Source organism: Archocentrus centrarchus, chromosome 8 (genome assembly GCF_007364275.1).
Source record: "Archocentrus centrarchus isolate MPI-CPG fArcCen1 chromosome 8, fArcCen1, whole genome shotgun sequence".
Classification (NCBI taxonomy): Eukaryota; Metazoa; Chordata; class Actinopteri; order Cichliformes; family Cichlidae; genus Archocentrus; species Archocentrus centrarchus.
Window position 1 is genome coordinate 1,148,729 of NC_044353.1, and position 27,776 is coordinate 1,176,504.

The 27,776-nt window shown below is 40.2% G+C and overlaps 2 protein-coding genes and 1 long non-coding RNA gene across 5 annotated transcripts; 2 read left to right on the plus strand and 1 right to left on the minus strand.

Moving 5' to 3' along the window:
* The first annotated feature begins 1,300 nt into the window (after positions 1-1,300).
* On the plus strand, positions 1,301-27,436 carry LOC115784940 (uncharacterized). The gene is made up of 5 exons (XR_004020303.1): positions 1,301-1,373; positions 18,480-18,695; positions 24,430-24,489; positions 24,649-24,759; positions 26,717-27,436. It is a non-coding gene; the product is annotated as an uncharacterized LOC115784940 (long non-coding RNA).
* Positions 2,893-6,418, minus strand: LOC115784939 (uncharacterized). The gene is made up of 8 exons (XM_030736347.1): positions 6,343-6,418; positions 5,960-6,078; positions 5,451-5,870; positions 5,142-5,352; positions 4,649-4,860; positions 4,423-4,570; positions 4,103-4,212; positions 2,893-3,448 (listed from the first exon to the last, which is right to left on the minus strand). Exons 1-8 carry the CDS (start codon positions 6,380-6,382, stop codon positions 3,137-3,139), a joined length of 1,572 nt encoding a protein of 523 aa, XP_030592207.1. The 5' UTR covers positions 6,383-6,418; the 3' UTR covers positions 2,893-3,136.
* LOC115784938 (uncharacterized) lies at positions 5,953-11,306 on the plus strand. 3 transcript variants are annotated; one of them, XM_030736346.1, is made up of 4 exons: positions 5,953-7,117; positions 7,315-7,365; positions 8,075-8,161; positions 8,813-11,306. In XM_030736346.1, the coding sequence occupies exon 4, from the start codon at positions 8,873-8,875 to the stop codon at positions 10,949-10,951; it is 2,079 nt and encodes a 692-aa protein (XP_030592206.1). In that variant the 5' UTR covers positions 5,953-7,117; positions 7,315-7,365; positions 8,075-8,161; positions 8,813-8,872; the 3' UTR covers positions 10,952-11,306. The 3 variants fall into 3 exon arrangements, with proteins under 3 accessions (XP_030592206.1, XP_030592205.1, XP_030592204.1); XM_030736345.1 differs by lacking the exon at positions 5,953-7,117 and adding an exon at positions 7,879-7,979 and having other exon boundaries at positions 7,227-7,365; positions 8,813-10,996; XM_030736344.1 differs by lacking the exons at positions 5,953-7,117; positions 7,315-7,365 and adding an exon at positions 7,539-7,979 and having other exon boundaries at positions 8,813-10,998.
* Positions 27,437-27,776: the final 340 nt, after the last annotated feature.

A 27,776-nucleotide genomic window follows, 5' to 3' on the forward strand; every position in this document is an offset into this window, starting at 1 on the left:
GCCCCCAGGGTGTGCTAAAAGCAGTCAAGTGCCTAGAGCTCTCTTCCACAAACCCTTGGTGGTAAGCACTGCCTTGGTCGAGTATTGAAAACCATTGATAACCCCCCAAGTTATCCAGCAGGTCCTGAATGCATGGGAGTGGATGGCGGTCAGGAATAGTTTTGCGGTTTAGCGCCTGAAAGTCAACACACAGACGCAAAGGCATGGCTTTTTTCCTCACACAGACCACTGGTGAAGAGTAGGATGATATGGACTTCCTAATCCAGCCATGGTCAAGCAATTTCTGGATATGTTCTTTCACTTCTTTGTACAATGGTTTAGGAATTGAGTTGTAGGAAGTTTGAATTGGTGCATTGTCTGTGAGATTGATTTGTAGCTGCAAACTGGGGATACAGCCAATGTCTGAGTCACTTTTAGCAAAAACGTCTGACTCTTCAAACAACATGTCTCGTACAATTCTTTGCTCATCCTCGCCGAGGTGAGACAAATCGACTGGTGGGTGCCATCTCTGGCTTTCTGCACTCTTTCTTTGGCATGTATCAGAATCATTTAGGTTAGTGGAACAGGTGTTCACATAGAGTTGAGACTTTGAGTCAGTGGTGTCTGGGATGCAGTTAATTGGTCTTACTATTAACAGGAGTGGCCCTCCAATTTCATTGTACATCCTGTATAATGACAATAAAGGCATTCTATTCTATTCTATTCTATTCTATTCTATTCTAATAATCTAATCTAATAATTGAATAATTATTTGGGCGTCTTCAGGTCTTCTCATGAAACAGTGGGTTTACAGGAAAACGGATAATACACTGAGGAAACAGGGAGAGCAGCCAGGAAATTTCTGTCTGCAGAACCAGGTCACATGTGGAAGCTGTTTGGGGAGTGCTCAAACTTCACAGCCAGTTAAAGTGACATTCATTTCCTGTACTGTAGAATCAATTTAACATTATCAGCCAGTGTAGGCAAACTGTACTGTGAAAAAGTCTTCATCATTCATAGAGCAGAGATAACATTACATTATCAGAGCTTCAGAATGCCTGAACTGTTGCTCAAGAGCACCTCAAAGATTTCAACAAAGTCTGGCTCCTGAGGGGTGGTTCAAGACTTTTGCACAGTGCTGTGAAAACTGTTCAGTTCTGACTGTAGTGTATAAGCTGTAGTTTAGCATGAGGATAAGCAGGACAAGGACCTGGCTCATGAACGGGACTTTTTTTCTTAATCTGTTTAAATGGAGCAATCCCAGAGGGAGAAGGACAGACTTTAACTTTCTACTTTCACTTTCTCAGTATAAACAGAGGACTGATCTCACAGCTACACTGAGAGCACCGCTTACACAGACACACTGCTTTACCCGAATTCATCGCATCGCCGTGGTGAGTCACATTATTGTTTATTTGAAAAAGGCACTTCTTAATGTTTATCAAAGTCACATGTAAATACTTTGGTCTGATTCACTGAACATTCACATGGAGGGCTTCAGATTCTGTGACTCTCTTATTTACTCTGCTTACCTGCTATAAAAACAGGATAAGCTTTTTCTCCTGTCCTGCTGCTGCACCAAGGAGAAGCATGAACTGAGGCTCTGCTGTGTTGTATCTTTTCTCTTCTGTGTGTTGGGATGTCGCCTATAGACTGGCTGGAACCAGTTTCAGGTGACTCAGAGAGTCCCTGGTATGCATGTATTTCCTTATATGGTCAAAAAGAGAGTGGATTTTAAGGTAGAGGTCCTCAGCTAAGAAGGCCTCTGCTATATTGCATCTCTCTTACAGTGATAAATAAAACCACGTATAAAGTTTAAATACAGGCATATCAGATACTACAGTTACTGCTCTTTAGATTCTCTCTAGGCCACGCTCATCGTTTTCTTTATTATTTGCATTAATATCCATATTTTTGGAATGACAGGCTAGGAGGAGCAGATTACTCAAGGGAGAGGAGAAGGGAAAAGAAAGTAGGCAGAGAAAAGGAAATGAAAGAAAGGGCGGGTGTGTGTATAAATGACAGCACAAAAGCAGGAAGGAAGACCAAGTCCCCAGATGGACCCCCCCAACATGCACACAAAAGTTTACTGCAACTTATTTCAGCAAATGATAAACTGAACTCAGAGTTTTAGACCCATGTTTGAGCTGGCCCATCCTCTTCCCCTGTACAGGTTGCCAGCCTGTCACATGGATAATACAGAGAGACAGACAGCCATTCACCCCTTTGAGCGATTTAGAATCACCAATCAACCTAACCCCAGTGAGTGCATGTCTTTGAACTGTGGGAGGAAACCCAGGCAGACACGGGGAGAACATGCAAACTCCACACAGAGAGACCGAGGTGGAATCAAACCCAGGACCTTCTAGCTGTGAGGCAGCAGTGCACTGCAAAAACTACCTGTCTAAATATAAGGAAAAAACTACTTAATTTGGAAAGATTCAGACTATAATCAAGTGAAATATTCTGCCAGTGGATTGAGATAATTACACTTGATAAGATTTCTTGAAATAAGACAAAATATCTAGTCTTTAGACAAGTGAGAAATAACTTAAAACAAGTTGTTTAACACTCATTTCAAGTGCTTTATCAAGTCAAATAAACTCAAAACTAGCCTGCCAATGCTTCTTTCAGTGTTTTTTTCTTTCTCACTTTGAGAGAAAAACTCTTAAAACAAGAGGAACTAACAGCTGTTCTTCTGAATTCAAGAATTGCTAATTCTACATATTCTGTCTTAAAATAAGAAAGCATTTACACTAAATGAATCCAAAAACACAGTACAATATACAACAGCCTTTATTTAAATTGCTTCTCCAAATAGCAACAATAGTATACAGCAGTGCACACATGAATGTGCAAAACAAACCCACACAGAAATGGTAATGTTGAGGTTGTAATGCAAGTAATGCTATACATTATACATGGTGTCATTGAACTAATAGTAACTTTCAATTACAACTAAAAACTGGTAAAGTTAATTAACTCTAATCAACATTTAAAGCTACTGAAACTCACATTATAAAGCAGAACATTTGAAGAACAGAAGATGTGTTTGTATTAGATAAACAAAAATGAAGAATTTAAATGTCTTTTTACAGCTCTTATGTTAGGTTAAAACTTTCCAACACAGACATGAAAGTCGTGTACCTGTACAACTCTACTCCTGAATAAAAGCCTTCCACTCTGCCATGGCTTTTTTGTATGAGCTTGTGGTGTCTCGCTCATGGATACTGTCCTTTAACACTTCAGTCTGAATGACAGACAGAAGGGTTGCCACACACTTTGGATATGTGAGATGCAAGGTGTAGTAGTATGCCATCAGATACAGCAAACCTTGACGGAGGTCTTCTTCAGCAAATGTGGTGATGGGTGTGGTTCCAATTGCCATAATACAGTGGGACCCATCAAAGAGCAAAACAGGGCTGAAGAGAGATCTCCTCTGAAGGTAGATGGCTGGATCTTCTGTTGGCTAAAGAAAAAAGGACAAAACAGAGAAGAGAGACATTAAAAAACTAGCTGAGCAGTCAAACTACTGAGACACTATTATGTATATATGTATATATATATATATGAATGATCACAATCATAGAATACAGGTGGTACAGCTCATCTTCATATCATTTTGTTTCTTTAGTTTGAAAAATGCCCTACAGAAAATGTCAAATATGCCTGCCAATGAAATAATTATGACAAGATTAACTTGTGTCTTAGTCACTGTTAGTAGTCATTCTCCACATACTTTGGGAAATGACAGAGATACTGCACCTGTAATGTTTTAAATCTGTTATTACTTCCAGTTTGTTTTGTGAATTTTTATGATTTTAATGAATTTTAGTTTAATTAGTTATTTTTAATCAATTTATTAGTGTTTCCTGTAGACATTGGTCTGTATTTGTATTTTGGCAGGCCATGCTGTCCTCTGACCAACATAGTGCTGCAGAAATTTCAGTATCAATTTTCAAATGTAAATTCTATTATTTTTAGGAGCAGAGATGCTTAAAAAGGACCAAATAAATTGCCAAAATGTACAGTGAAAGCCCTTGCAGACATACATTGCCTACTTTCCTTCGGGATCAATAAAGTATCTATATATTAACTGATAACAATATGAACAAACTCTGACCTGAAGGACATGAAGCAATGCCTCACTGGCATGTCCCAGCTTCTTGGGTGGCGCAGTTGGTGAGGGGAAGAGTGTGGGGAGTGCCCTAAACAGGGCGATGTTGCATTCCACTGGAACAAAATAAATCAATGTTTAGTTCAATCCTAAATGATCTAAATTTGATTGGCAACTTAATCTTGATACCACAGAAAATTAGGTGTCACCATGAACAGTACTGTTGTTCCAGTTTTATTTAATCAGCACTATCATACACAATCCTATACATATTTATGTCTCTGAAAACAGCTACATGATGTATTAAAGATAGCACAATGACTAACCTCTATTTTGGTTCATCGGTGGCTTTAACACCTTCTTCCAAAGACCATAAAACTGAACCATGGAGCAGAAGTCCTCCCATCTTGCCTTTACTTCAGTTATGAATTTGTTGTTGTTCTTATCCAGGATCCGCCGTAGCTCATCCATCACCTATAGTGCAAGTAAATGTTAAAACCTGCACCAGTGCTTGCTTTATAAGAAAGCCACGATGAAAAGTAAGTCACTTACATTGTGAAGCTCCTTGAAACCTGGATATGCCTCTAGAATCTTTGTTGGCCTATCTTCTTCTTTCAGAACATCGCTGTCAATGAAGGCTCTTCTTGATTGAAACTCGAGGTCAAGAATTTGGCAAACAGCATCTCGGTTGGGTTTTGGCTTCTTATACAGGTCCTGCAGAGTCTTGTAATGCCTGGCCTGTGTTGCTAGACTATCCATGTTGACTAAAGGGGAAAATACAGAATCAGTAACTGGATCCAACATATCAATCTAAATGATACTATGTGTTTTAGCCAGCAAGCCTAACATTGTGTGTTATATATTTATGATGGTTATTCTACAGAAAGTCAAATACATGAATATTGAAAAATCACATCCTGTCACAACAGATCAAAACCTAATCAAGTTTAAATTTAAAGTGTAATATATCAAGACATCCCAATCTATCAAAGTCATCCAGCCTTCACGTCCATCATTATTGCCATAATTAGAATTTGTCAATTACCTGAACTGTCGCCATCAGAACTGCTCACTGGTGGCAAAAGAATCGTTGATCCGCCACTTGAATCTGCATCATCATCTTCTCCCTGGTCACTTGGTGAGAACTCAATGTGGCGCCTTTTTTTTGAACGGCCCCTCTCTGGTGTGGGACCCTGCCTCTTTCGAGGGGACTTAATATTCAGGATCCTCTTCTGAAGATAACTGTACATGCTCGTCTATGGTGAATAAGATGTTGAAAGAAAAAAAGAAACGTAATATCACGTATATAATTTCAGAAGTCTGAAATAAATGTGAAAAAAATTTAATCACATACATATTTGGCAGGTAAGTCGTTATCCTGTAGCATGGGATAATACTCCACTAGTTTCTTAGCCATGGCAGTAACATCGTACTTGGACGGGTATCGTAACTCCTCTCCTTGTCGACTTGCTCTCAAGATTGAAATCATGCTGGTGACAGTGTTTCTCACCAGCCTGCATCTCAGCTCTTTGGACATGGCAGCTTCTCCCTCTCTACCAGTGCAGGCCATCTCAAAATAGTGTTTCCGAGCTAGTTCCAGCTCACCATCTGTATAGATCACATATTCAGGAGGACTGGGAAGCTGTAGAGTCTTCTCTGGGGTTTTCTTTACCAAAGGAGTGGATGTCTGGGGAGATGGAGGTGTTCCTTTAGGTGAAGACCTAGTTCCTGCTTCACCAGGGCCAGCTTTGTCTGGTAAGGTGGAATAGTCCTCCTAAGAAAATAATTCAAAATATAATTGTTGTAGGTGTTACAAACAAAACTGCACTACACGTTTTTAGATCAAAGGCAGCAAAAACTTGCCTCTTTGTGAAGATGAGCCCACAACTGTTTCCTCCTGAGAAAGTTTTCTGGACCAGGAAAAAGATCTCTTAAATCATCACGACTGAGGGTGTGGATTAAAACCTCATCTATGTTGGCAGCTGTAAAGAGAGGTCAAATAGTAATAAACCTTTTAGAGTTGAAAAACTTGGACCTTATAAATTTAATGGTATTCAACTTGACAGGGCAAATAAAATCCAAATTGTCCTCTTACTGTTTTATCTCCCAGCTACAAATAAATATAAATAGAATAAAATTTTGACATTTGGGTGTTTTGAGATTACATAAATAGTTAAAATTCAAATTTGAAACCAATGTCAGCATGGACAACTTTATTTTATTAAAGACACTTAAACTTGACATACCATTTAGAACTGATACTGTAACATCATCTAGTCCATCCATGATTTCCGTGTGTCTTCCTTTTAACTGCGCCTTTATCTGAGGGCATGAAAAAAAACACGACATTAAGCCAAGGCTCAAAAAATCATGCTCAGAAGTATGTCAGACCATTCAAACAGTACAACACCTTATGGACTTTTCAAATACAACACATGTATTTTCCTTCTGTATACAGTGGACCCAGAGTGATTGACAGGAGCCTCAACTAGTGCAGAAACTAAACTCTCAGCATTTTCCTCCACAGCCTGCATAGGTCCCTCAGCTAAGACATGCACACCTGCCTCTGATCTGCATCTGCTGTTCCTACGTTCATTAGTACCAAGTCTGTCTGCATGTCCTGCTAATTACATCAAACATGTACATATTTTATGTGGAAAATTATATTCAAACTTTTAACACCATTGGTTAGTCATGGTAAACAAAAAAAAAAATCGCATTGTAACGTAAATTGCAGGACCAAACCTGTTAGCTAATATTAGCTAAGCAAGCTTAGCTAGCTGGCTTTTAGGCTACAGTGGCAAAAAACTTGTGGACGTATTATGAGAACTGATAGTCCATCCATGGGTAAACTGATTGCTGGACCAGGCTGCTGTTTTCCCAGTAGTACAAAATTTTTAAATCAAATGCTGTAAAAGTTCTCCTTACCTCAGCAGAATCCAGTCCAAGCCTGCTTCTTCGCTCCCCTTCAAACGGTTACAGGACAGACGTGACCACATGAGGGCAGTCAGGGGGGAGTAGGTGCAGACCATAATAATGTTTCTAAAACTTGTAAAGTAATAACAGTCATAATAGGGGGATATTATAACTATAAATTACATTTTAATTATTACTCCTGTTGTGGTCCCTTACTGAATCACAATAACTAGAGTTTAAACTAGATTTAATGAGAGTTTTGATGTAACCGACCCCCCTCCATATTTGGTAATGACCTGCAGCGCCTGTATGAGCCCGCCAACAACAGCTCAAAAGTGATGTGAAGCAGTAAGGTATTTGTTTCTGCTCTTGCTTCTTAGACTGAACGTTTTGTCTACTTTCTTCTGCTACATTTAAATTTCTAATAGAGGTTTACGAACGTGTGTTGTAGTGCTAGCATGACTTGATTTTGCCGTGAGTGAAGATTTTCATTAGGCTAAGAATAGACTGTCTGCATTCAGCTAGCTGCCCTGTTTTTTCTTTTTGGCGGTTTAACATGGCCTGTTGGAGGTGTATGATTTGCTTTGTTTTTGTTGCCTTAACATTGAAGTCTCTCTTGAGCCATATTAACAAAACACATAGCCGCAGTCCAAACTTCCGAGTCATATGCGGAATAGATGGTTGTACAGAGGAATACAGAGTCTTTAACTCTTTTTACTACCATATCAGACGCACTCATGCTCTGTATCTTGCGACTGGGAACCCTCCTACCCAGTGGATGACAGCAGCATCATCTGACTTATCACATGCTGCAGGTGAACATTTTGACATACCAGTTTTTTCTGACTGTGCCACTAAAACACAAGGAATGCAAAGGACCGACAGTGAGGTCAACATACCTGTCATTCCAAATGAAATGTCAAGTCCGGAGCTTGAGGATTTCCAGACTCCAAATACTGATAATCAGGTAAGATGCAATGTTTGCTAATGAAAATGTTTAACAGTTAACATTCAGGTGTTTATATTATTTTTTTAATGTATATTAACACAACATATCTACAGGAAGGAGCTGCTACAGCAAGTGAAAATCTCGTCAGATGTGCAGCTGCATTTACCATCAGTGTCCGGGAAAGATGTCACCTATCCCAGGTATTGCACAAACCTAAGTGTTAGGGAAATAAAATATATATTGAATATATGTATGTGTGTCTGCATTTAAGTATGCGTTTTACCACAGTCATAATTTGCTTATAAAGACTTGAAAATTGGTCCTTGATAGAGTTTGAAAAGTGCTTGAATAAGACTGGGAAAAGGTCTTGAAAGCATGTAAACTTACAATTCTAATTCTATGGACCATTTTATAATTCCACTGTCAGAGCTACAACAGTGTCATATTTTGTGACAAGGATACACACAAACTTTTTGGCTCTGGGGCCACATTGACTTTTTGAAATTTGACAGACGGGCCGGGCCAGCACCAGATGGATACATATTTAACATAAACATATAAAAAAGCATTACAGTGTTAATACTTAGATTTGCATTTAGTGGGAACAGTGTTGTTTTTAAGTAATGAGAACACGCACGTGTGAAAAGAGGTCAAAAGGGTGCAGGAACGAGAGCAAAAAGAAAGTCTGCACACCAGAGAAGTGTAATTCTGACTTTTGAATTCTGAGCAAGAACTGGACAGAGATCATTTTGGTATGAAATCCTATTCAGAATGTTCTTAAGAAGTGTAATGCTAGTCTCATATTGAACAAACTGTATATAGCTCATATTTCTTTGTTGTTTTTGTTTCAGAGGGGTGTCAACAGTATTGTCTCTGGAGTCCAGCAGTATCAAACTGCTCTTCTCAGTACCATGAAGGACACCATGAAGTCGCTCTTTCAAAGACATTCAGACAATATGGAGCAGCTACAAGAGGCAGTATTGGCAGAACTGGAAAATTTTCAAGATCCTTTCTCCATGATGGCTTCCACATACATTCAGGACAGCACAATCCAGAGGCTTTTTAACCCAGTCATACCAGAGGAGGTAGTTATGTCTCAAAAGGTTTGCAGAGTTAACAAAGGACAGTCAAGAGTAATTGCCATCAAAAACAGAAGTTTTTACTATATACCCCTTATTAGGAGCCTTGAACAGTTGTTGTCCAATTCCAGGATTTTTGCCATGATCAACACCGCACCTCAGAGTTGCCACAAAGATGGGTTTTTGTATGACATTATTGATGGGAGCATTTATAAATCCCATCCACTGTTTTCAAAAGAACCTTCTGCTTTACAGATAATTTTGTATGCTGATGAAATAGAGATATGCAATCCTCTTGGGTCACATGCTTCAGTAAATAAATTATTCATGTTTTATTATACTTTAGGAAACATAGACCCCAAGTTTAGGTCAAAGCTTGCTGCAATCAGACTCCTTGCTATAGCAAAAGCTGATGATATTGACAAATGTGGTGTTGATTTTGTATTACAAAGGATTAATGAAGACTTAAAGTTGCTCTATAATGGTGTCAAAATCCAAACACAGCGTGGTAGCATGGATTTATTTGGTGCTGTAGTTTCGGTCTGTGGTGACACACTTGCCCAACATGAGCTTGCTGGTTTCAAGGAAGGAGTTGGTTTTGCATATAGTAAGTGTAGGCATTGTGAATGTACCTTTGATGAAATGCAAATTAATTTTAATGAACTAAGTTTTACTAAAAGGACAATGAAAAAACATATTAAGCAGTGCTGTGAAATAGAAAAGGCTTGCACAGACTTCTTGAAATCATCTCTCAAAACCACCTATGGTATAAACAGAAGAAGCAAGCTGATTGATTTCCCAGCCTTTGACCTCATTCAACAAACACCACAGGATATAATGCACATCATTCTTGAGGGTGTTGCACCCATGGAAATTAAGTGTGTGCTAAAACACCTTGTTCTCTCTGGACAGATGGAGTTGGATGTGTTCAATTCTGCCATGCAGAGTTTTCCTTTGTCACCAATAGACATACGTGACAAACCCTGCCCTATCAGTGTCACTACCTTGGCATCTAATGACAATAAACTGAAACAGTCCTCGGGGCAAATGCTGATACTGTTGAAGATCATGCCTTTTCTGCTCAACAGTATAGAGAAAAATGAATATGTTCAGTTTGTTTTGGACTTAATTAAGATTGTTCAGATACTCTTTGCCCCTATTTTATCTGTACAAAGTGTGTTCAGACTGAAGAATATGATTGAACAGCATTTGAAACAGTTTAAGAAACTTTTTCCTGAGAATAATATAATACCTAAGCAACATTACCTGTTGCATCTCCCTGCTCAGATTCTTCATCTGGGGCCTGTGATAAGGCACATGTGTATGAGATTCGAATCAAAGCACTGTTTTTTTAAACAATGGGCATCTAAATTGAACTTCAGAAATGTCTGTAAGTCACTTGTGAACCATAATCAGCTTTCTGAATGCTGTCAAAATGAATTGGGCACTGAGCATCCAATATTTGTACATGAGAAGGAATTGGGTCCTGTCTCTGAAGTGAAAAATCCTGAGTATATTGCAGCAAAGATAAGAGATTTTTTGGGGATAGGTGGCATACAACATGGAGTCAAAGTAAAATGGCTTATTCTCAATGGGAACAAGTACATAAGTGAAAAGTCTCTAATAATCACCAGTGTGAGTGACACAGTTCCTGTTTTTGGACTTATTAAAAACATTTTTGTGGTAGACAGTTCATTATACTGTTTTGAATACCAGCTTTATGAGACTGTGGGCTTTAATACAGATTTTTTAGCATATAAAATTGTAGTTCCTAATCTCGCCCAAGCAACAGAGTTTATAGATGCTGAAAAGCTAGTTGATCCTACATCATATTATCCAGTCAGTTTCAAATGCAGTATGTATGTTCTGACAAAATATAACCTTGATGATGTCATTGCACTTAAAAGTTGAAATGAAACAGGGGAAGATGTGCTGTGATTTATTGCCTATGTTGTGGCTGTGGATTCATACTACATAAAATGTTACACTGCAGCTTTGTAAATATTGTAAATAAATGTGTTAATGATGGGCCAACAAAAGCCTAAGCGACTTATTACTGAGAGGCCTTAAAATAAGCTTTCGCATCTAAAAATGGTTGTGAAATATACAATGTGACCTCAAACAGTGTCTCAGTGATATAATTTAGCCTAAAATGCATGTAAAGTAACTAGTTTAAGGATTTAGTAACTAAGTAAGAAATAAAAGTAATATATTCTAAAAACAAGTTTTATAATCTTACACATTCAGCTCCTGCTTAGTATATCACTCTCAAAACAAGATCAAAAATACTTTTTGGCTCAATGTAAGATTATTAGACTTAGATAGACTGTCAGTTTTTGCAGTGTGCTAACACCCACATCACCGTGTTGCCCGAATTCAAGCATAACAATGCAAATAAATAACTGTAACTTAACATTAGACATTTAAACAAAAATAATAATGCTTCACTGTTTTTGTAAAATGATCCTTTATTGATTCAATTCAATTCAATTCAATTTTATTTATATAGCACCAAATCACAACAAACTGTCGCCTCAAGGCGCTTTGTATTGTGGGTAAAGACCCTACAATAATACAGAGAAAACCCAACAGTCAAAACGACCCCCTATGAGCAGCACTTGGTGACAGTGGGAAGGAAAAACTCCCTTTTAACAGGAAGAAACCTCCATCAGAACCAGGCTCAGGGAGGGGGGGTCATCTGCCGCAACCGGTTGGGCTGAGGGGAGAGAAAGACATGCTGTGGAAGAGAGCCAGAGATTAATATCAATTAATGATTAAATACAGAGTGGAGTATAAACAAAGTAAATAAGGTGAATGAGAAACAGTGCATCTGCGGTCCTCATCCATCCTGCTGACTCAGTCTTTCTCTGGCATCTGTCAGTGTTCTGCTTCAGCCACTGAAGGGTCTTCATTAATCATGTGGTTCTTTTGCTTGCAGACATCATGGGTTCTGCTGAATCTCGCCAGTGCACCGTTTACATTACGAATAACAGCACGGACTACACCCTGCGGAGCCCCAGGTGACTTCATACTTTTATCTTTTAAATGCATGACTAATGCCTGAGTCCATTAAACTGTATGTGCAGGCTGCTAAGGTCCTGGCTGTCTCGCCCAGTACTTTGAGTTATTGTGTTGTAGTTTTGTGTTTGGAGCTGAGCGGTTCCATTGCCTGTGGTTCTCCTTGTTCCTCGTCATATGGTTCTCTGGGCGCTGGGTGCTTTCCCGTCTGCGTCCTGTTTTTGAGAAGTGTTCCAGTTTGTGCCTCTGGCCTCGTCCAGCTCAGTGAATCCTGTTCTCAGGAATAAAGATGACATTCAGCTCTTTGTGCTGCATCACGGCTCCGTCTCCTGCACACACACAGCTAGAAAGACAAAATTATGTATTGAAGCAGAACTAGTGAACTTAAAAAATGTAATCTGAGTACCACCTTCTGTCAAATGCATGTCAAGATCTTATCAGTAATAGATAAAGATCTATAGCATAGATAAGATAAGCAATTTTCATTTAGATGACGTCATATTTTTAATTGAATGTAGATTATAAAAATAGATAATATTGTATAAGGGGTATATGGAAATGAATGTCAGGGTTGGTGTTTATGTGTCACTATAGGGGAGGTGGGTGAAAGTATACATATATATATATATATATATATATATATATATATTTATGTATTTATTTTAATTGGGTATTTTCTTTTTATTTTGTAAACATAAATAAATAAAAAGGCACAGGACTTGTCATTTCATTTTTGTGAGACATTACAGCTTGTATAGTTTGTTTTTTTCTTTTCATTTTTCATTCAACTATGACCGAAACATTTTGCTGTGGACCACATTGGAAATCTTTACTTAATTTTATTTGTATATGTTTGATTCCTTCTAAAAAAATTAATGAAATCAAGATTCGTTTTACCCGATTTTCACAAAGAAGACAGCACCAGGACACCGTTAGTGAGCCTACTGAGACCTCTGAGTGCCACCGTGAATGTGATCAGAAATAGGTCAGACAGAAAGGTCAGTAAGCCTGAACTTTCGCCCCTCCTCCCTTCCTCTCTCCCCCCGCCTCTCTCTCCTCCTCCTGCTCCTCCTGCTCCTCCTCCTCCTCTGCAGTCCCGTCGCCAGATCTCAGTCTTAAGGGGGGCTTATGAAATCCAACAGGGGGGCACCACTATTATTAGCTTGATTAGTGATTTGGCTTGGGTGGGCGGGCGGGCCAGGGCGGGCCCAAGCGTATCAGTGGGCGGGCACGGCCCCCTAGGGCCCGCCCATAGCGACGGGTCTGCTCCTCTGCTAAACATCAGATTAGCCTCAGTCAGGGTTTTGTGTTTAATTCCTCTGAGAAAAAGAAAAATTAAAAAATAAAATTGTAAATTAAAAAATAAAATTGAAAATAAAAGCAAATAAAATAAATAAAAAGAAGAAAAGCAAATGAAAAATATAACCAAAAAAAAAATAAAAGTAAATGAAAAAAACTCAAAAGTAAATGAAAAACAAAAAAAATGAAAGCAAATAAAATTGTAAATTAAAAAATAAAATTGAAAATTAAAAAATAAAATTGAAAATTAAAAAATAAAATTTAAAATTTAAAAATAAATTTACAAAGTAAATAAAACTAAACTAAAAATTAAATTTTTAAAAAGTAAAATAAAAGTAAATTCATGAAATCCTCTTTTAAAAAAAGTTTCTGTTTTCTATTACCAATGATCTGTTATCAGAATTAAGCACTAAACCCCCCCCCCCCCCCCCCCATCCCCCCTCCTCCTCCTCCCTATGTTGAGCCTCTTTGAGATCCCACCCACCCTCTGTGTATTACAGTTTATTACAGTATTCAAAAAGAAAAACAATGATTTAGCCCTCGGGCCCCACCTATGCCCCTTATTCAGGGCCTCTCTTTTTGCAGTACCACCTCTGTTTGCTTTAGTAAGATGCAGAAAAAAATAACGATCACTGGACTTCTTTAGCTTGGCCATTTGGGTGTAAAAGAGAGGCCCTGAATAAGGGGCATAGGTGGGGGCCCGAGGGCTAAATTATTGTTTTTCTTTTTGAATACTGTAATAAACTGTAATACACAGAAGGTGGGTGGGATCTCAAAGAGGCTCAACATAGGGAGGAGGAGGAGGAGGGAGGGGGTTTTTAGTGCTTATTTCTGATAACAGATCATTGGTAATAGAAAACAGAAACTTTTTTTTAAAAAGAGGATTTCATGAATTTACTTTTATTTTACTTTTTAAAAATTTAATTTTTAGTTTAGTTTTATTTACTTTGTAAATTTATTTTTAAATTTTAAATTTTATTTTTTAATTTTCTATTTTATTTTTTAATTTACAATTTTATTTTTTTATTTACAATTTTATGGAAAAGGGGTGTGGGGTTCTTATCTTACAAAAACAAATGTGTCCAGCAAGCTAATAAGGTCTGGTGACCGTTATTTTTTCTGTATCTTACCTAAAGTACCGTGAAAAGAGAGGCCCTGAATAGGGGGCAAAGGTGGGGCCCACGAAGTCTAAATTATTGTTTTTCTTTTTTTAAAATACTGTAATAATCTGTAATACACAGAGGGGTGGATAAGATCTCAAAGAGGCTCAACATAGGGGGAGGAGGAGGGAGGGGTAGGGGGGATTTTAGCATCTATTTTCTGTTACAGGTCAGTGGAACTAGAAAACAGAAACTTTTTTAAAAAAAACAGATGATTTCACTAATTTACTTTTATTTTACTTTTTTTAAATTTAATTTTTAGTTTACTTTTTAAATTTTATTTTTTAATTTACAATTTTATTTATAAATTTACAATTTTATTTTTAATTTACAATTTCATTTGCTTTCATTTTTTTTAGTTTTTTCATTTACTTTTATTTTTTCATTTGTATTTTTTACATTTTAGTTTTTACATTTTATTTTTAATTTACAATTTCATTTTTTAATTTTCAATTTTATTTTTTAATTTTCAATTTAATTTTTTAATTTACAATTTTATTTGCTTTCATTTTTTTTGTTTTTCATTTACTTTTGAGTTTTTTTCATTTACTTTTATTTTTTTTTTGGTTATATTTTTCATTTGCTTTTCTTCTTTTTATTTATTTTATTTGCTTTTATTTTCAATTTTATTTTTAATTTACAATTTTATTTTTTAATTTTTCTTTTTCTCAGAGGAATTAAACACAAAACCCTGACTGAGGCTAATCTGATGTTTAGCAGAGGAGCAGACCCGTCGCTATGGGCGGGCCCTAGGGGGCCGTGCCCGCCCACTGATACGCTTGGGCCCGCCCTGGCCCGCCCGCCCACCCAAGCCAAATCACTAATCAAGCTAATAATAGTGGTGCCCCCCTGTTGGATTTCATAAGCCCCCCTTAAGACTGAGATCTGGCGACGGGACTGCAGAGGAGGAGGAGGAGCAGGAGGAGCAGGAGGAGGAGAGAGAGGCGGGGGGAGAGAGGAAGGGAGGAGGGGCGAAAGTTCAGGCTTACTGACCTTTCTGTCTGACCTATTTCTGATCACATTCACGGTGGCACTCAGAGGTCTCAGTAGGCTCACTAACGGTGTCCTGGTGCTGTCTTCTTTGTGAAAATCGGGTAAAACGAATCTTGATTTCATTAATTTTTTTAGAAGGAATCAAACATATACAAATAAAATTAAGTAAAGATTTCCAATGTGGTCCACAGCAAAATGTTTCGGTCATAGTTGAATGAAAATGAAAAGAAAAAAACAAACTATACAAGCTGTAATGTCTCACAAAAATGAAATGACAAGTCCTGTGCCTTTTTATTTATTTATGTTTACAAAATAAAAAGAAAATACCCAATTAAAATAAATACATAAATATATATATATATATATATATATATATATATATATATATATATATATATATATATATATATATATATATATATATATATATATATATATATATGTATACTTTCACCCACCTCCCCTATAGTGACACATAAACACCAACCCTGACATTCATTTCCATATACCCCTTATACAATATTATCTATTTTTATAATCTACATTCAATTAAAAATATGACGTCATCTAAATGAAAATTGCTTATCTTATCTATGCTATAGATCTTTATCTATTACTGATAAGATCTTGACATGCATTTGACAGAAGGTGGTACTCAGATTACATTTTTTTAAGTTCACTAGTTCTGCTTCAATACATAATTTTGTCTTTCTAGCTGTGTGTGTGCAGGAGACGGAGCCGTGATGCAGCACAAAGAGCTGAATGTCATCTTTATTCCTGAGAACAGGATTCACTGAGCTGGACGAGGCCAGAGGCACAAACTGGAACACTTCTCAAAAACAGGACGCAGACGGGAAAGCACCCAGCGCCCAGAGAACCATATGACGAGGAACAAGGAGAACCACAGGCAATGGAACCGCTCAGCTCCAAACACAAAACTACAACACAATAACTCAAAGTACTGGGCGAGACAGCCAGGACCTTAGCAGCCTGCACATACAGTTTAATGGACTCAGGCATTAGTCATGCATTTAAAAGATAAAAGTATGAAGTCACCTGGGGCTCCGCAGGGTGTAGTCCGTGCTGTTATTCGTAATGTAAACGGTGCACTGGCGAGATTCAGCAGAACCCATGATGTCTGCAAGCAAAAGAACCACATGATTAATGAAGACCCTTCAGTGGCTGAAGCAGAACACTGACAGATGCCAGAGAAAGACTGAGTCAGCAGGATGGATGAGGACCGCAGATGCACTGTTTCTCATTCACCTTATTTACTTTGTTTATACTCCACTCTGTATTTAATCATTAATTGATATTAATCTCTGGCTCTCTTCCACAGCATGTCTTTCTCTCCCCTCAGCCCAACCGGTTGCGGCAGATGACCCCCCCTCCCTGAGCCTGGTTCTGATGGAGGTTTCTTCCTGTTAAAAGGGAGTTTTTCCTTCCCACTGTCACCAAGTGCTGCTCATAGGGGGTCGTTTTGACTGTTGGGTTTTCTCTGTATTATTGTAGGGTCTTTACCCACAATACAAAGCGCCTTGAGGCGACAGTTTGTTGTGATTTGGTGCTATATAAATAAAATTGAATTGAATTGAATTGAATCAATAAAGGATCATTTTACAAAAACAGTGAAGCATTATTATTTTTGTTTAAATGTCTAATGTTAAGTTACAGTTATTTATTTGCATTGTTATGCTTGAATTCGGGCAACACGGTGATGTGGGTGTTAGCACTGCTGCCTCACAGCTAGAAGGTCCTGGGTTTGATTCCACCTCGGTCTCTCTGTGTGGAGTTTGCATGTTCTCCCCGTGTCTGCCTGGGTTTCCTCCCACAGTTCAAAGACATGCACTCACTGGGGTTAGGTTGATTGGTGATTCTAAATCGCTCAAAGGGGTGAATGGCTGTCTGTCTCTCTGTATTATCCATGTGACAGGCTGGCAACCTGTACAGGGGAAGAGGATGGGCCAGCTCAAACATGGGTCTAAAACTCTGAGTTCAGTTTATCATTTGCTGAAATAAGTTGCAGTAAACTTTTGTGTGCATGTTGGGGGGGTCCATCTGGGGACTTGGTCTTCCTTCCTGCTTTTGTGCTGTCATTTATACACACACCCGCCCTTTCTTTCATTTCCTTTTCTCTGCCTACTTTCTTTTCCCTTCTCCTCTCCCTTGAGTAATCTGCTCCTCCTAGCCTGTCATTCCAAAAATATGGATATTAATGCAAATAATAAAGAAAACGATGAGCGTGGCCTAGAGAGAATCTAAAGAGCAGTAACTGTAGTATCTGATATGCCTGTATTTAAACTTTATACGTGGTTTTATTTATCACTGTAAGAGAGATGCAATATAGCAGAGGCCTTCTTAGCTGAGGACCTCTACCTTAAAATCCACTCTCTTTTTGACCATATAAGGAAATACATGCATACCAGGGACTCTCTGAGTCACCTGAAACTGGTTCCAGCCAGTCTATAGGCGACATCCCAACACACAGAAGAGAAAAGATACAACACAAATACCCAATTAAAATAAATACATAAATATATATATATATATATATATATATATATATATATATATATATATATATATATATATATATATATATATATATATACTTTCACCCACCTCCCCTATAGTGACACATAAACACCAACCCTGACATTCATTTCCATATACCCCTTATACAATATTATCTATTTTTATAATCTACATTCAATTAAAAATATGACGTCATCTATATGAAAATTGCTTATCTTATCTATGCTATAGATCTTTATCTATTACTGATAAGATCTTGACATGCATTTGACAGAAGGTGGTACCTTATACCTCCTGTTACATTTTTTAAACTTATTTTTAAAGATTTTGGCTACAGCTGGACTATCCAAACCATAGAGGGAGGAGTTTAAACACCTGCTCCACATCTGTTTGTTCTTCCATATTTATTTATCCATGTATTTCCCTCTGACCAGTGTGCATCTCCTGAGCGGCGGCTGCCAAACTCCTCTGCCTGCAGCACTCCGTCCTTCAGAGTCCAGCAGCGTCCTGTTCTCCAAGACGGCTTCGACAGCACGAGGAAGTGTCGGCGTCTTCACCTACAATCTCTACAACGAACCAGCAAACCAGGCAGAGAAGAAAGTAGCCGTCATGTTCTCTGTTCCTTTTGACTACAACCTGTACTCCAACTGGTACGCAGTCGGCGTCTTTGACAGCACAATGCAGTGTGATAACAACCTCTTTCAGAACATGTACAGAGAGGGAGAGAGAGCGTTTACCAGAGGAAAAGCTGGCCACTGTCTAACTTACACTGATAACCAAACTGTGACTATCAAGGCCACCATGACAGACACCTGCCAGCCCACCCTCACAGTTGATATAGAATAAGCACAGACGATGTGAGAGCCATCACTGGGTCTCAGGCTTCACTGAGACAGACATCCCACTTAAAGCACCACATTTAAGAATCTTTATTTATTTATATACACACATACACACATATATATAACACACATATATGTACACACATACATATACATACACACACACACATATACATACATACATATACATATACACACATACATATAAATACACACACACACACATATACATACACACACACACACACACACACACACACACACATATATATATATATATACACGCACGCAACTAGAAATTATTTTGGTAGTTCAATAATCTGTCACCTATTTTATTAGTCAACGATTATTTCAATCTTCCCTCACCTGTTCCAGTCTGCCCACCTGTTAACATCACCTTGTTTTCTCTTATCACAATTAAAATAATGACCCATAAAAATACAAGTTTGAGACTAATCAAATATATTTTTAACATTAATGTGACCATCACAATAAATATCAAAGAAACAATGCATATTAAAGTGAAAACAATTTTTATTTTCAAATGAAAATATAATGTGCAAATAAATAAAAATGTCCTCTGTCCAAAAGTTCAAATAAGGCTTCAAATTTAATCAAAAAGATTTTCAGTCCAGAACAACTGAAAAGTTCATACAGAGGTTTACTATTCAGAATGAACTCTGATATTAATGCTATATTAATGCGTCCTTCACTCGTTAGCTAACATCACTGACACGGTGGCACTCAGCAAACATCATCCATGAGCTTGTTTCTGACAGTTAGACTAACAGAAACATTCCTGTACAAACATTAACAGGTATCAGCGGCGCACTAACGTACCCATCCAGAGCTGACGTCACAGCTCCAGGGTGCCGGCGTTTAAACGCTCAGCACTGCAGCGATGCTGCCGTGGAGGGAAAGCTCTGCTCTGAACAGTCTGCATTCAGCTTTATTTTGGTTTTCACACCTTTGACAGTCTGTCTCCATTTTCTTTCATTTTCTCCATCAGATACTCCACAGTTAGTCATTATGTTCTTCACTGATAATTATCAATGTCATTTCATATGCCTTAATGTTTGTACAAATTGATAAATAAACTTGTTAAAAAAATTATGTTCCTCTTTGTTGGTATTGTTGTTATTGGCAGACAATGGAGGCAATACTGCCCCATATGTTCTTGTAGTTATTGCAATTACAAAATCACATGATAAGCAGAACAAACTAGATGGACTGGTTTAAAAGTATGTAAAAGATACATACCTATATATACATACACACAATCTTGTTGTGTTATGTTGCAATGTATGTGTGTGCATGTTTCTGTCATGAAACTCACTCAATACAAGGGTGAGAAACTGCAACCGTGCCTCTGGGATCTAGAGACAAACAGGGAAAGACCTGGTGGACCAGGACCATCCGCAGCCCACAAGGAGCTCGGAAGATCTCCAGTCACACATCCCGATGATAACTGTGTGCACACCCTAGAGGAGGAAGGAGAGATACTCTGGATAGAGCTCCCACAGCCAAAGGGCAGGAGCCCCAGAGAGCCAGAGGCAATCCCCCCCACCCCCCACCCAGGCCAGCCACCCCAGCACAAACCGAGAGCGTGGCCCCGGAGCCCCAGGCACCCAAAAACTGCCCAACATCCAGCAGGGCCCCCATGCCGAAGATGCCCGAGCCCCCAGGCAACATCCCCCAAGGGAGTGGGCCAACAGCCATGCCAAGACATCTGGCCACACACCCCGAGACCCCCAGGCATCCCCATCCCAGGGGAAGGCAGCAGTGGCAAATCCCATCCCCTGCAACCATTTTCCACAGGGGCCAAAGCTCAGTATGCCTCAGACCCAGTACACAACTGCGTACACTTATATGCCAATCACAGACGCGCACACACACATATACACACACACATGTGAAGTGTGGTACCAGCAGGTACCAGCCTCGAGCTAGCGGCAACCCGGGGCCAGTCCCCACCACAGGTGGATGCAGGAAGTGGGGGGGGGTGGGAAGACATGCCCATCCCAGTCATATTAGCTAACATAGATGGAAGCTCTGAGTTTAATAGTTCAAAAAGCCCTTGGGGATTTATTTCACTGGGGCAGTTTAGGTGGGTGTCTCGGTAGTTTATACCGGGTGGAGCACATGAATGATTTTATTGACCCTTTCCAGAACTGTCCATCCATCCATCCATCCATTTTCTTCCGCTTATCCGGGGCCGGGTCGCGGGGGCAGAAGCCTAAGCAGAGAAGCCCAGGCTTCTCTCTCCCCAGCCACCTCCTCCAGCTCATCCGGAGGGACCCCAAGGCGTTCCCAGGCCAGCCGAGATACATAATCTCTCCAGTGTGTCCTGGGTCTACCACGGGGCCTCTTCCCGGTGGGACATGCCCGGAACACCTCACCCAGGAGGCGGCCAGGAGGCATCCTAATCAGATGCCCGAGCCACCTCAACTGGCTCCTTTCGATGTGGAGGAGCAGCGGCTCTACTCTGAGCCCCTCCCGGATGGCCGCACTCCTCACCTTATCTCTAAGGGAAAGGCCAGCCACCCTTCGAAGGAAACTCATTTCTGCCGCTTGTATTCGCGATCTTATTCTTTCGGTCACTACCCAAAGCTCGTGACCATAGGTGAGGGTAGGAACGTAGATCGACCGGTAAATCGAGAGCCTCGCTTTTACGCTAAGCTCCCTCTTCACCACGACGGACCGGTGCAGCGTCCGCATCACTGCAGAAGCAGCCCCGATCCGCCTGTCGATCTCCCGTTCCCTTTTCCCATCACTCGTGAACAAGACCCCAAGATACTTAACCCCTTAACTGGCAGCAAAAAAATCACCTGACAAAAACTACATAACGCCTTCTGGTTATTATTGGCTCTGAAAAACCCATTTCATAGCCTATTAACTGGCTGCGTCTGGTCCGCGGGCCGAATGAAGTGCATTTATATGGCAGGCTAGACCCGCCCATTTTGACTGACACCTCATTCGGCCAATAATGTTAAGAAATGGGTTTCCCAGAGCCAATAATACTCAGAGGGCGTCACATAGCTTTGTCAGGTGATTTGGTGCAGCCAGTTACATGATTGGCCGAATGACGTGTCAATAAAAATGGGAGGGTCTAGCCTGCCATATAAAAGGGACTACAAACGGCCCGTCACCGGGCCCTTGCCAGTTAAGGGGTTAAACTCCTCCACTTGAGGCAAGAACTCGTTCCTGAGCCGGAGATGGCACTCCACCCTTTTCCGGCTGAGGACCATGGCCTCAGACTTAGAGGTGCTGATTCTCATGCCAGCCGCTTCACACTCGGCTGCGAACTGTTCCACTGCGAGCTGGAGGCCCCCCCCTGATGAAGCCAACAGAACCGCATCATCTGCAAAAAGCAGAGATGAGACTCTGAGGCCACCAAGGAAGAAGCCTTCCGCCACCTGGCTACGCCTAGAAATTCTGTCCATAAAAATTATGAACAGAATCGGTGACAAAGGGCAGCCCTGACGGAGTCCAACACCCACAGGAAACAAATCCGACTTATTACCGGCTATACGGACCAAGCTCTCACTGTGGTTGTACAAGGACTGAATGGCCCGCAACAATGGGCCAGACACCCCATACTCCCGCAGAACCTCCCAAAGAACACCCCGAGGAACACGGTCGAATGCCTTCTCCAAGTCCACAAAGCACATGTAGACTGGTTGGGCAAACTCCCACGCACACTCGAATATCCTTGAGAGGATAAAGAGCTGGTCCAGCGTTCCACGACCAGGACGAAAACCGCATTGTTCCTCCTGAATCCGAGGTTCGACTAACGGACGCACCCTCCTTTCCAGCACCCTGGCATAGACCTTACCGGGGAGGCTGAGTAGTGTGATACCCCGAAAGTTGGAGCACACCCTCCGGTCTCCCTTCTTAAAGATGGGGACCACCACCCCGGTCTGCCAATCCAATGGCACTGCCCCAGATCTCCACGCGATGTTGCAGAGGCGTGTCAACCAAGACAGTCCTACAACATCCAGAGCCTTCAGGAACTCAGGGCGAATCTCGTCCACCCCAGGGGCTCTGCCACCAAGGAGTTGTTTAACTACCTCAGTGACCTCACCCCCAGTGATGGTCAAGTCATCCCCCTCATCCCCAGACTCTGCTTCCACTACAGAAGGCGTGTCAGTGGGATTCAGAAGGTCCTCGAAGTATTCCTTCCACCGTCCGACTATAGCCTCAGTTAAAGTCAGCAGCACCCCCCCCGCACTATAAACAGTGTGAGTGAAGCACTGCTTTCCCCTCCTGAGTCGCCTGACGGTTTGCCAGAATCGCTTCGATGCCGTCCGAAAGTCTTTTTCCATAGCCTCACCGAACTCCTCCCACACTCGAGTTTTTGCTTTGGCCACTACCCGAGCTGCATTCTGCTTGGCCTGTCGATACCTGTCAGCTGCCTCCGGAGTCCCACAGGCTAACCAAGCCCGATAAGACTCTTTCTTCAGCTTGATGGCTCCCTTCACCTCCGGTGACCACCATCTGGTTCGGGGGTTACCACCACGACAGGCACCAACCACCTTGCAGCCACAGCTCTGAGCAGCAGCCTCAACAATGGAGGTGCGGAACATGGTCCATTCGGACTCAATGTCCTCAGCCTCCCTCGGAATGCTGTCGAAGTTCTGCCGGAGGAGGGAGTTGAAGATCTCCCGGACTGGGGCTTCTGCCAGGCGTTCCCAGCGCACCCTTTCCAGAACTGACTGCGGGTAAAGTTAAGCTAGCACAGCCAGCTTCTGTCCTCTAAATTCAAATCTTGGAGCATCTGTCATATAGATAGATAGGTGGTGGTGGTGTGTGTGTGTGTGTGTGTGTGGGGGGGGGGGGGCATAAAAGTCATCTTCTGAATGCTTTATCACACTGAAACATGTTTGATGAAGGCTGAGACTGAGGTATGATCTGCAAAAGATCATAAATGTTTTTTTTTATTTTATTAAAATTCACCAGCTCCTCATATTTCCTGACCTTGAGCTCATCCATGATCCAGCCTTTGCTTCCTTGTTGCTGAATGATCCTGTCTGTACACATACAGACCCATTCCAAAAAATGAGAATATCATGGAAAAGTTGATTAATTTCCATACTTCCATTCAAAAAGTTAAACTTTCATATATTATAGATTCAGGGTCCACAATTTAAAAGATTTCAAGTATTTATTTGTTTATTTTTACATAATTTGGGCTTCCAGCTCATAAAACCCATGAAAACAGGATTTTAAAAAATTAGAATACTGTGGAGAAATCAGCCCAAACTACAAAAAAATACTTGAAATTGTTTAAATTGTGGGCCCTAAATCTATAATCTATGAAAGTTTAACTTTTTGAATGGAATTATGTAAATTAATCAACTTTTCCATGATATTCTCATTTTTTGGAATGGGTCTGTATATCCTGTCATTTCCCAGAGTTAAAGAACAACAATGGCTCAGAATCTGGATGTTGATCTGAAGGGACTCTAGGACATAGAAATGTCATCAGCTTCTTTCAGATGAATCATCTTTATTAATATTATATCTCTATGTTGTGTTGCAGCCTGCAGCTCACTGTTGATCTTATTCAGGCGGTCTCATCTCTGCACGCTGCCTAATTAAGGTCATTACAATCTAAACTTTACTGCAGAGACTCTTTGTTCAGATGTGTGAACAGGGTCTGTGTAACAACTAATGCACGTCTAAAATATGACTTATGGGTTAACTATACAGCACTAACACTCTGCTGTGGTGTCTCTTCTGGTGTTATTTGCTCATGCAGGTGGATGTGACCATGGAGGAGCCAGAAAGAAGGAGGAGCCAGAAAGAAGGAGGAGCTTTGACACCAGGTCATCTGTGAGCCACAGATCATCATCCTTGTTATTGTTTAAAGGTGCTGCTGCTCGTGTGTTAACTAATCTTAAGGAGGAGCTGTCTGTAGTGAGGGCAGTGAGTCTGTTACTTCGCTTGTGTCTGTTTGTGTCTTTCTGACCATTTGACAAACAGAAATGTATTTCATGCTTGAGCAAAAGAAGCTTTTTAAAATATATAAAAAAGCAGTCAGCACATTTTACTGTGAGTCTTTTGGTCTGGTTTGGTCTGGTTAACGCAAGATCCATTTCAAAGCTCCCATTTATTTCTAAGATTTTAGAGAAAGTGGTTCTTCTGCAGTTCCAACCTTTTTTAGATACAAATAAAATCCTTGAGGTGTTTCAGTCTGGTTTTAAGGCATTTCACAGCACTGAATCAGCTCTTTTAAGAGTTTTTAATGATATTTTATTGGCTACAGACTCTTGGGATTCTGTTATTTTAATGCTTTTAGATCTCACAGCTGCCTTTGACACTGTTGACCACAGTATTCTCATTTCTCTCCTGGAGCACTGTGTGGGGGTTAAAGGCATAGCTTTGAAGTGGTTTAAGTCATACCTGTCTGAGAGAAGTTTTAGAGTCAGTTTTGGAGGCTCAACTTTTTCATCTGCCCCACTTTTATGTGGAGTCCCACAGGGTTCTGTTTTGGGGCCGATCTTTTTTTCTTTATATCTACTTCCCCTAGGATCAATTTTGAAAAAATATGGTATCTCTTTCCACTTCTACGCTGACGATTCCCAAATCTATCTTCCCCGAGAGGAAACGATGGCGGCTCTCTGAAAATATTAACTGAATGTCTGAATGACATTAAAGCCTGGATGGCTTTAAATTTTTTACATTTTAACGAAAGTAAGACTGAGGTCATCATACTTAGACCCAGTAGTTGGAGCAGTACTGCGAAACTGGACCTGGGCCCATTTGATCCTTATGTGAGGCCTGTGGTAAATAACCTTGGTGTGAAAACAGACTGTGACCTAATGATGGAGAAACAGATAAACTCTGTGCTGAGATCAGGCTTTTACCAACTCAGGCTTCTTTCTAAGGTCAAGCCCTTCTTATCTTTTAGTAATTTTGAAAGAGTTATACACGCTTTTATTTCTACTCGGCTTGACTTCTGTAAAACCCTGTACGTTGGTATAAACCAGTCCTCTCTTTCACGCCTTCAGTTGGTCCAGAATGCAGCCGCTCGCCTTCTTACTAGAACTCCTAAAACTGAGCACATCTCCCCTGTGCTGGCCTCCCTTCACTGGCTTCCAGTACGTTATAGGATTGATTTTAGGATCTTATTGTTTGTTTTTAAATCTCTAAATGGGCTGGCCCCATCATATCTCACTGAACTCCTAATACCTTATGTTCCCTCTAGGTCACTGCAGACCAGCTACTTCTCAGTGTTCCTAAAACTAGGCTTAAGAGCAGGGGGGACCGAGCTTTCTCAGCCATAGCCCCTAAACTATGGAACGAGTTGCCCCCTTATGTTAGGTCAGCTTCTACTCTGCATGTTTTTAAAGTGCGTCTTAAAACTTATTTTTATTCCTTGGCCTTTAAATCAGAGTGAGAGCTATCTCTCTGAGCTGTTGTATTGTTTTTTATATTTTAGATGTGTGTGTGTGTGTGTGTGTGTGTGTGTGTGTGTGTGTGTGTGTGTGTGTGTGTGTGTGTGTGTGTGTGTGTGTGTGTGTGTGTGTGTGTGTTTTGTGTATTTATTTTATTTTTCCTATGTACAGCACTTTGGTTAACTCTGTTATTTTAAATGTGCTCTATAAATAAATTTGGATTTGGATGCATGGGTGGAAGGTTTTAGGCATTTCTACCTATTCTTATAATTAGACTAGGGCTGCAACAATTCCTCCTAGTAAAATAACTGATAGTTGCAGCCCTACATCAGACAGACATCATGCTTTAAGGCTGCTGCTGACACTAACACTGTAAACTGATGTGTTCAAAGGAAGTTCATTGAAGTGCAGCTGCTTGTGTGATTACAGATGGAGTTGTGTTTCCCAGGCTGCCCCTGAACACATCCTAAAGCCTTCAGCCTGCAGCAGACAGATGGAGGTGTGCTGCTGTTCCTGTGCAAGAAGATGATGCTACTGCTGCTCCACAGAAACAGACAGATCTGGATGGAGGACTTTATGGAGCCAGAGGTTTTTGTTAGACATGTGAAACTGTGACATTTCCTAAAACCCGGACTAACACATGAAGCAGAGATTTAAGTCCAGAGATGCAAACAGAATTCATTCGTCCCATAATGGGGAAATTTCAATGTAGTAGCCGCAAGCTATTGTACAGAGACACAATAAGATACTATAAACACAATAAGAAAGTATGAAAAGATAACAATAAATAAGAAAATACAGAAAAATACAAATAAAACTGTATACACTATGTATAGACAATATAGACAGTTTGACCAATCAAATGTCAGCAGTGTAGATGATATGTACATAGTAAATGTAATGGAAAATTTGTTTCTGAACTCGAATAACCTCTGTGTACTTTTCTTGTAATTGTAATTTTCTAGCACAAAGACCGAGTGTGTGAAGTTGGGAAAAACAACTTGTAGGCTGTGTTGAAAGGCCATGGCGCACTTGTTATCATGCAGGTGCTACTTGGTGGTGGGAATCTGAACTCCCCATGGATAGTGGAACAAGATTGTATCAACACAATAGTATAAAGGAATGGGTGTTATTCTGTGCTTTGTTCAATGCTGGTGCGAAGGCTGTTCGTGCTGTATTGACCCCTTTGCAAAGGTTAATTCTTTACTTTCAATAAATCATCAGAAAATCAGTTTGGTTTCAGAGCTCAGCTTATTTTTTCCACCACAGTAAACAGTCTTATGTCTGGGAGCAGTGCTGGTTAAAAAGTCTCACTGCTGCAGGCAGGAAGGACCTGCGATATTGTTCAGTGAACATCACACTGATGGGCTGCAACAAGCTCACTTTTTATTGAGGATTTCATTATTTCTGCTTTACTGGATACAAAATGTTTTAGAAGGTTTCCACACAGAAACATCAGCTTTGCTTTAATGTAAACATGTATAATCTG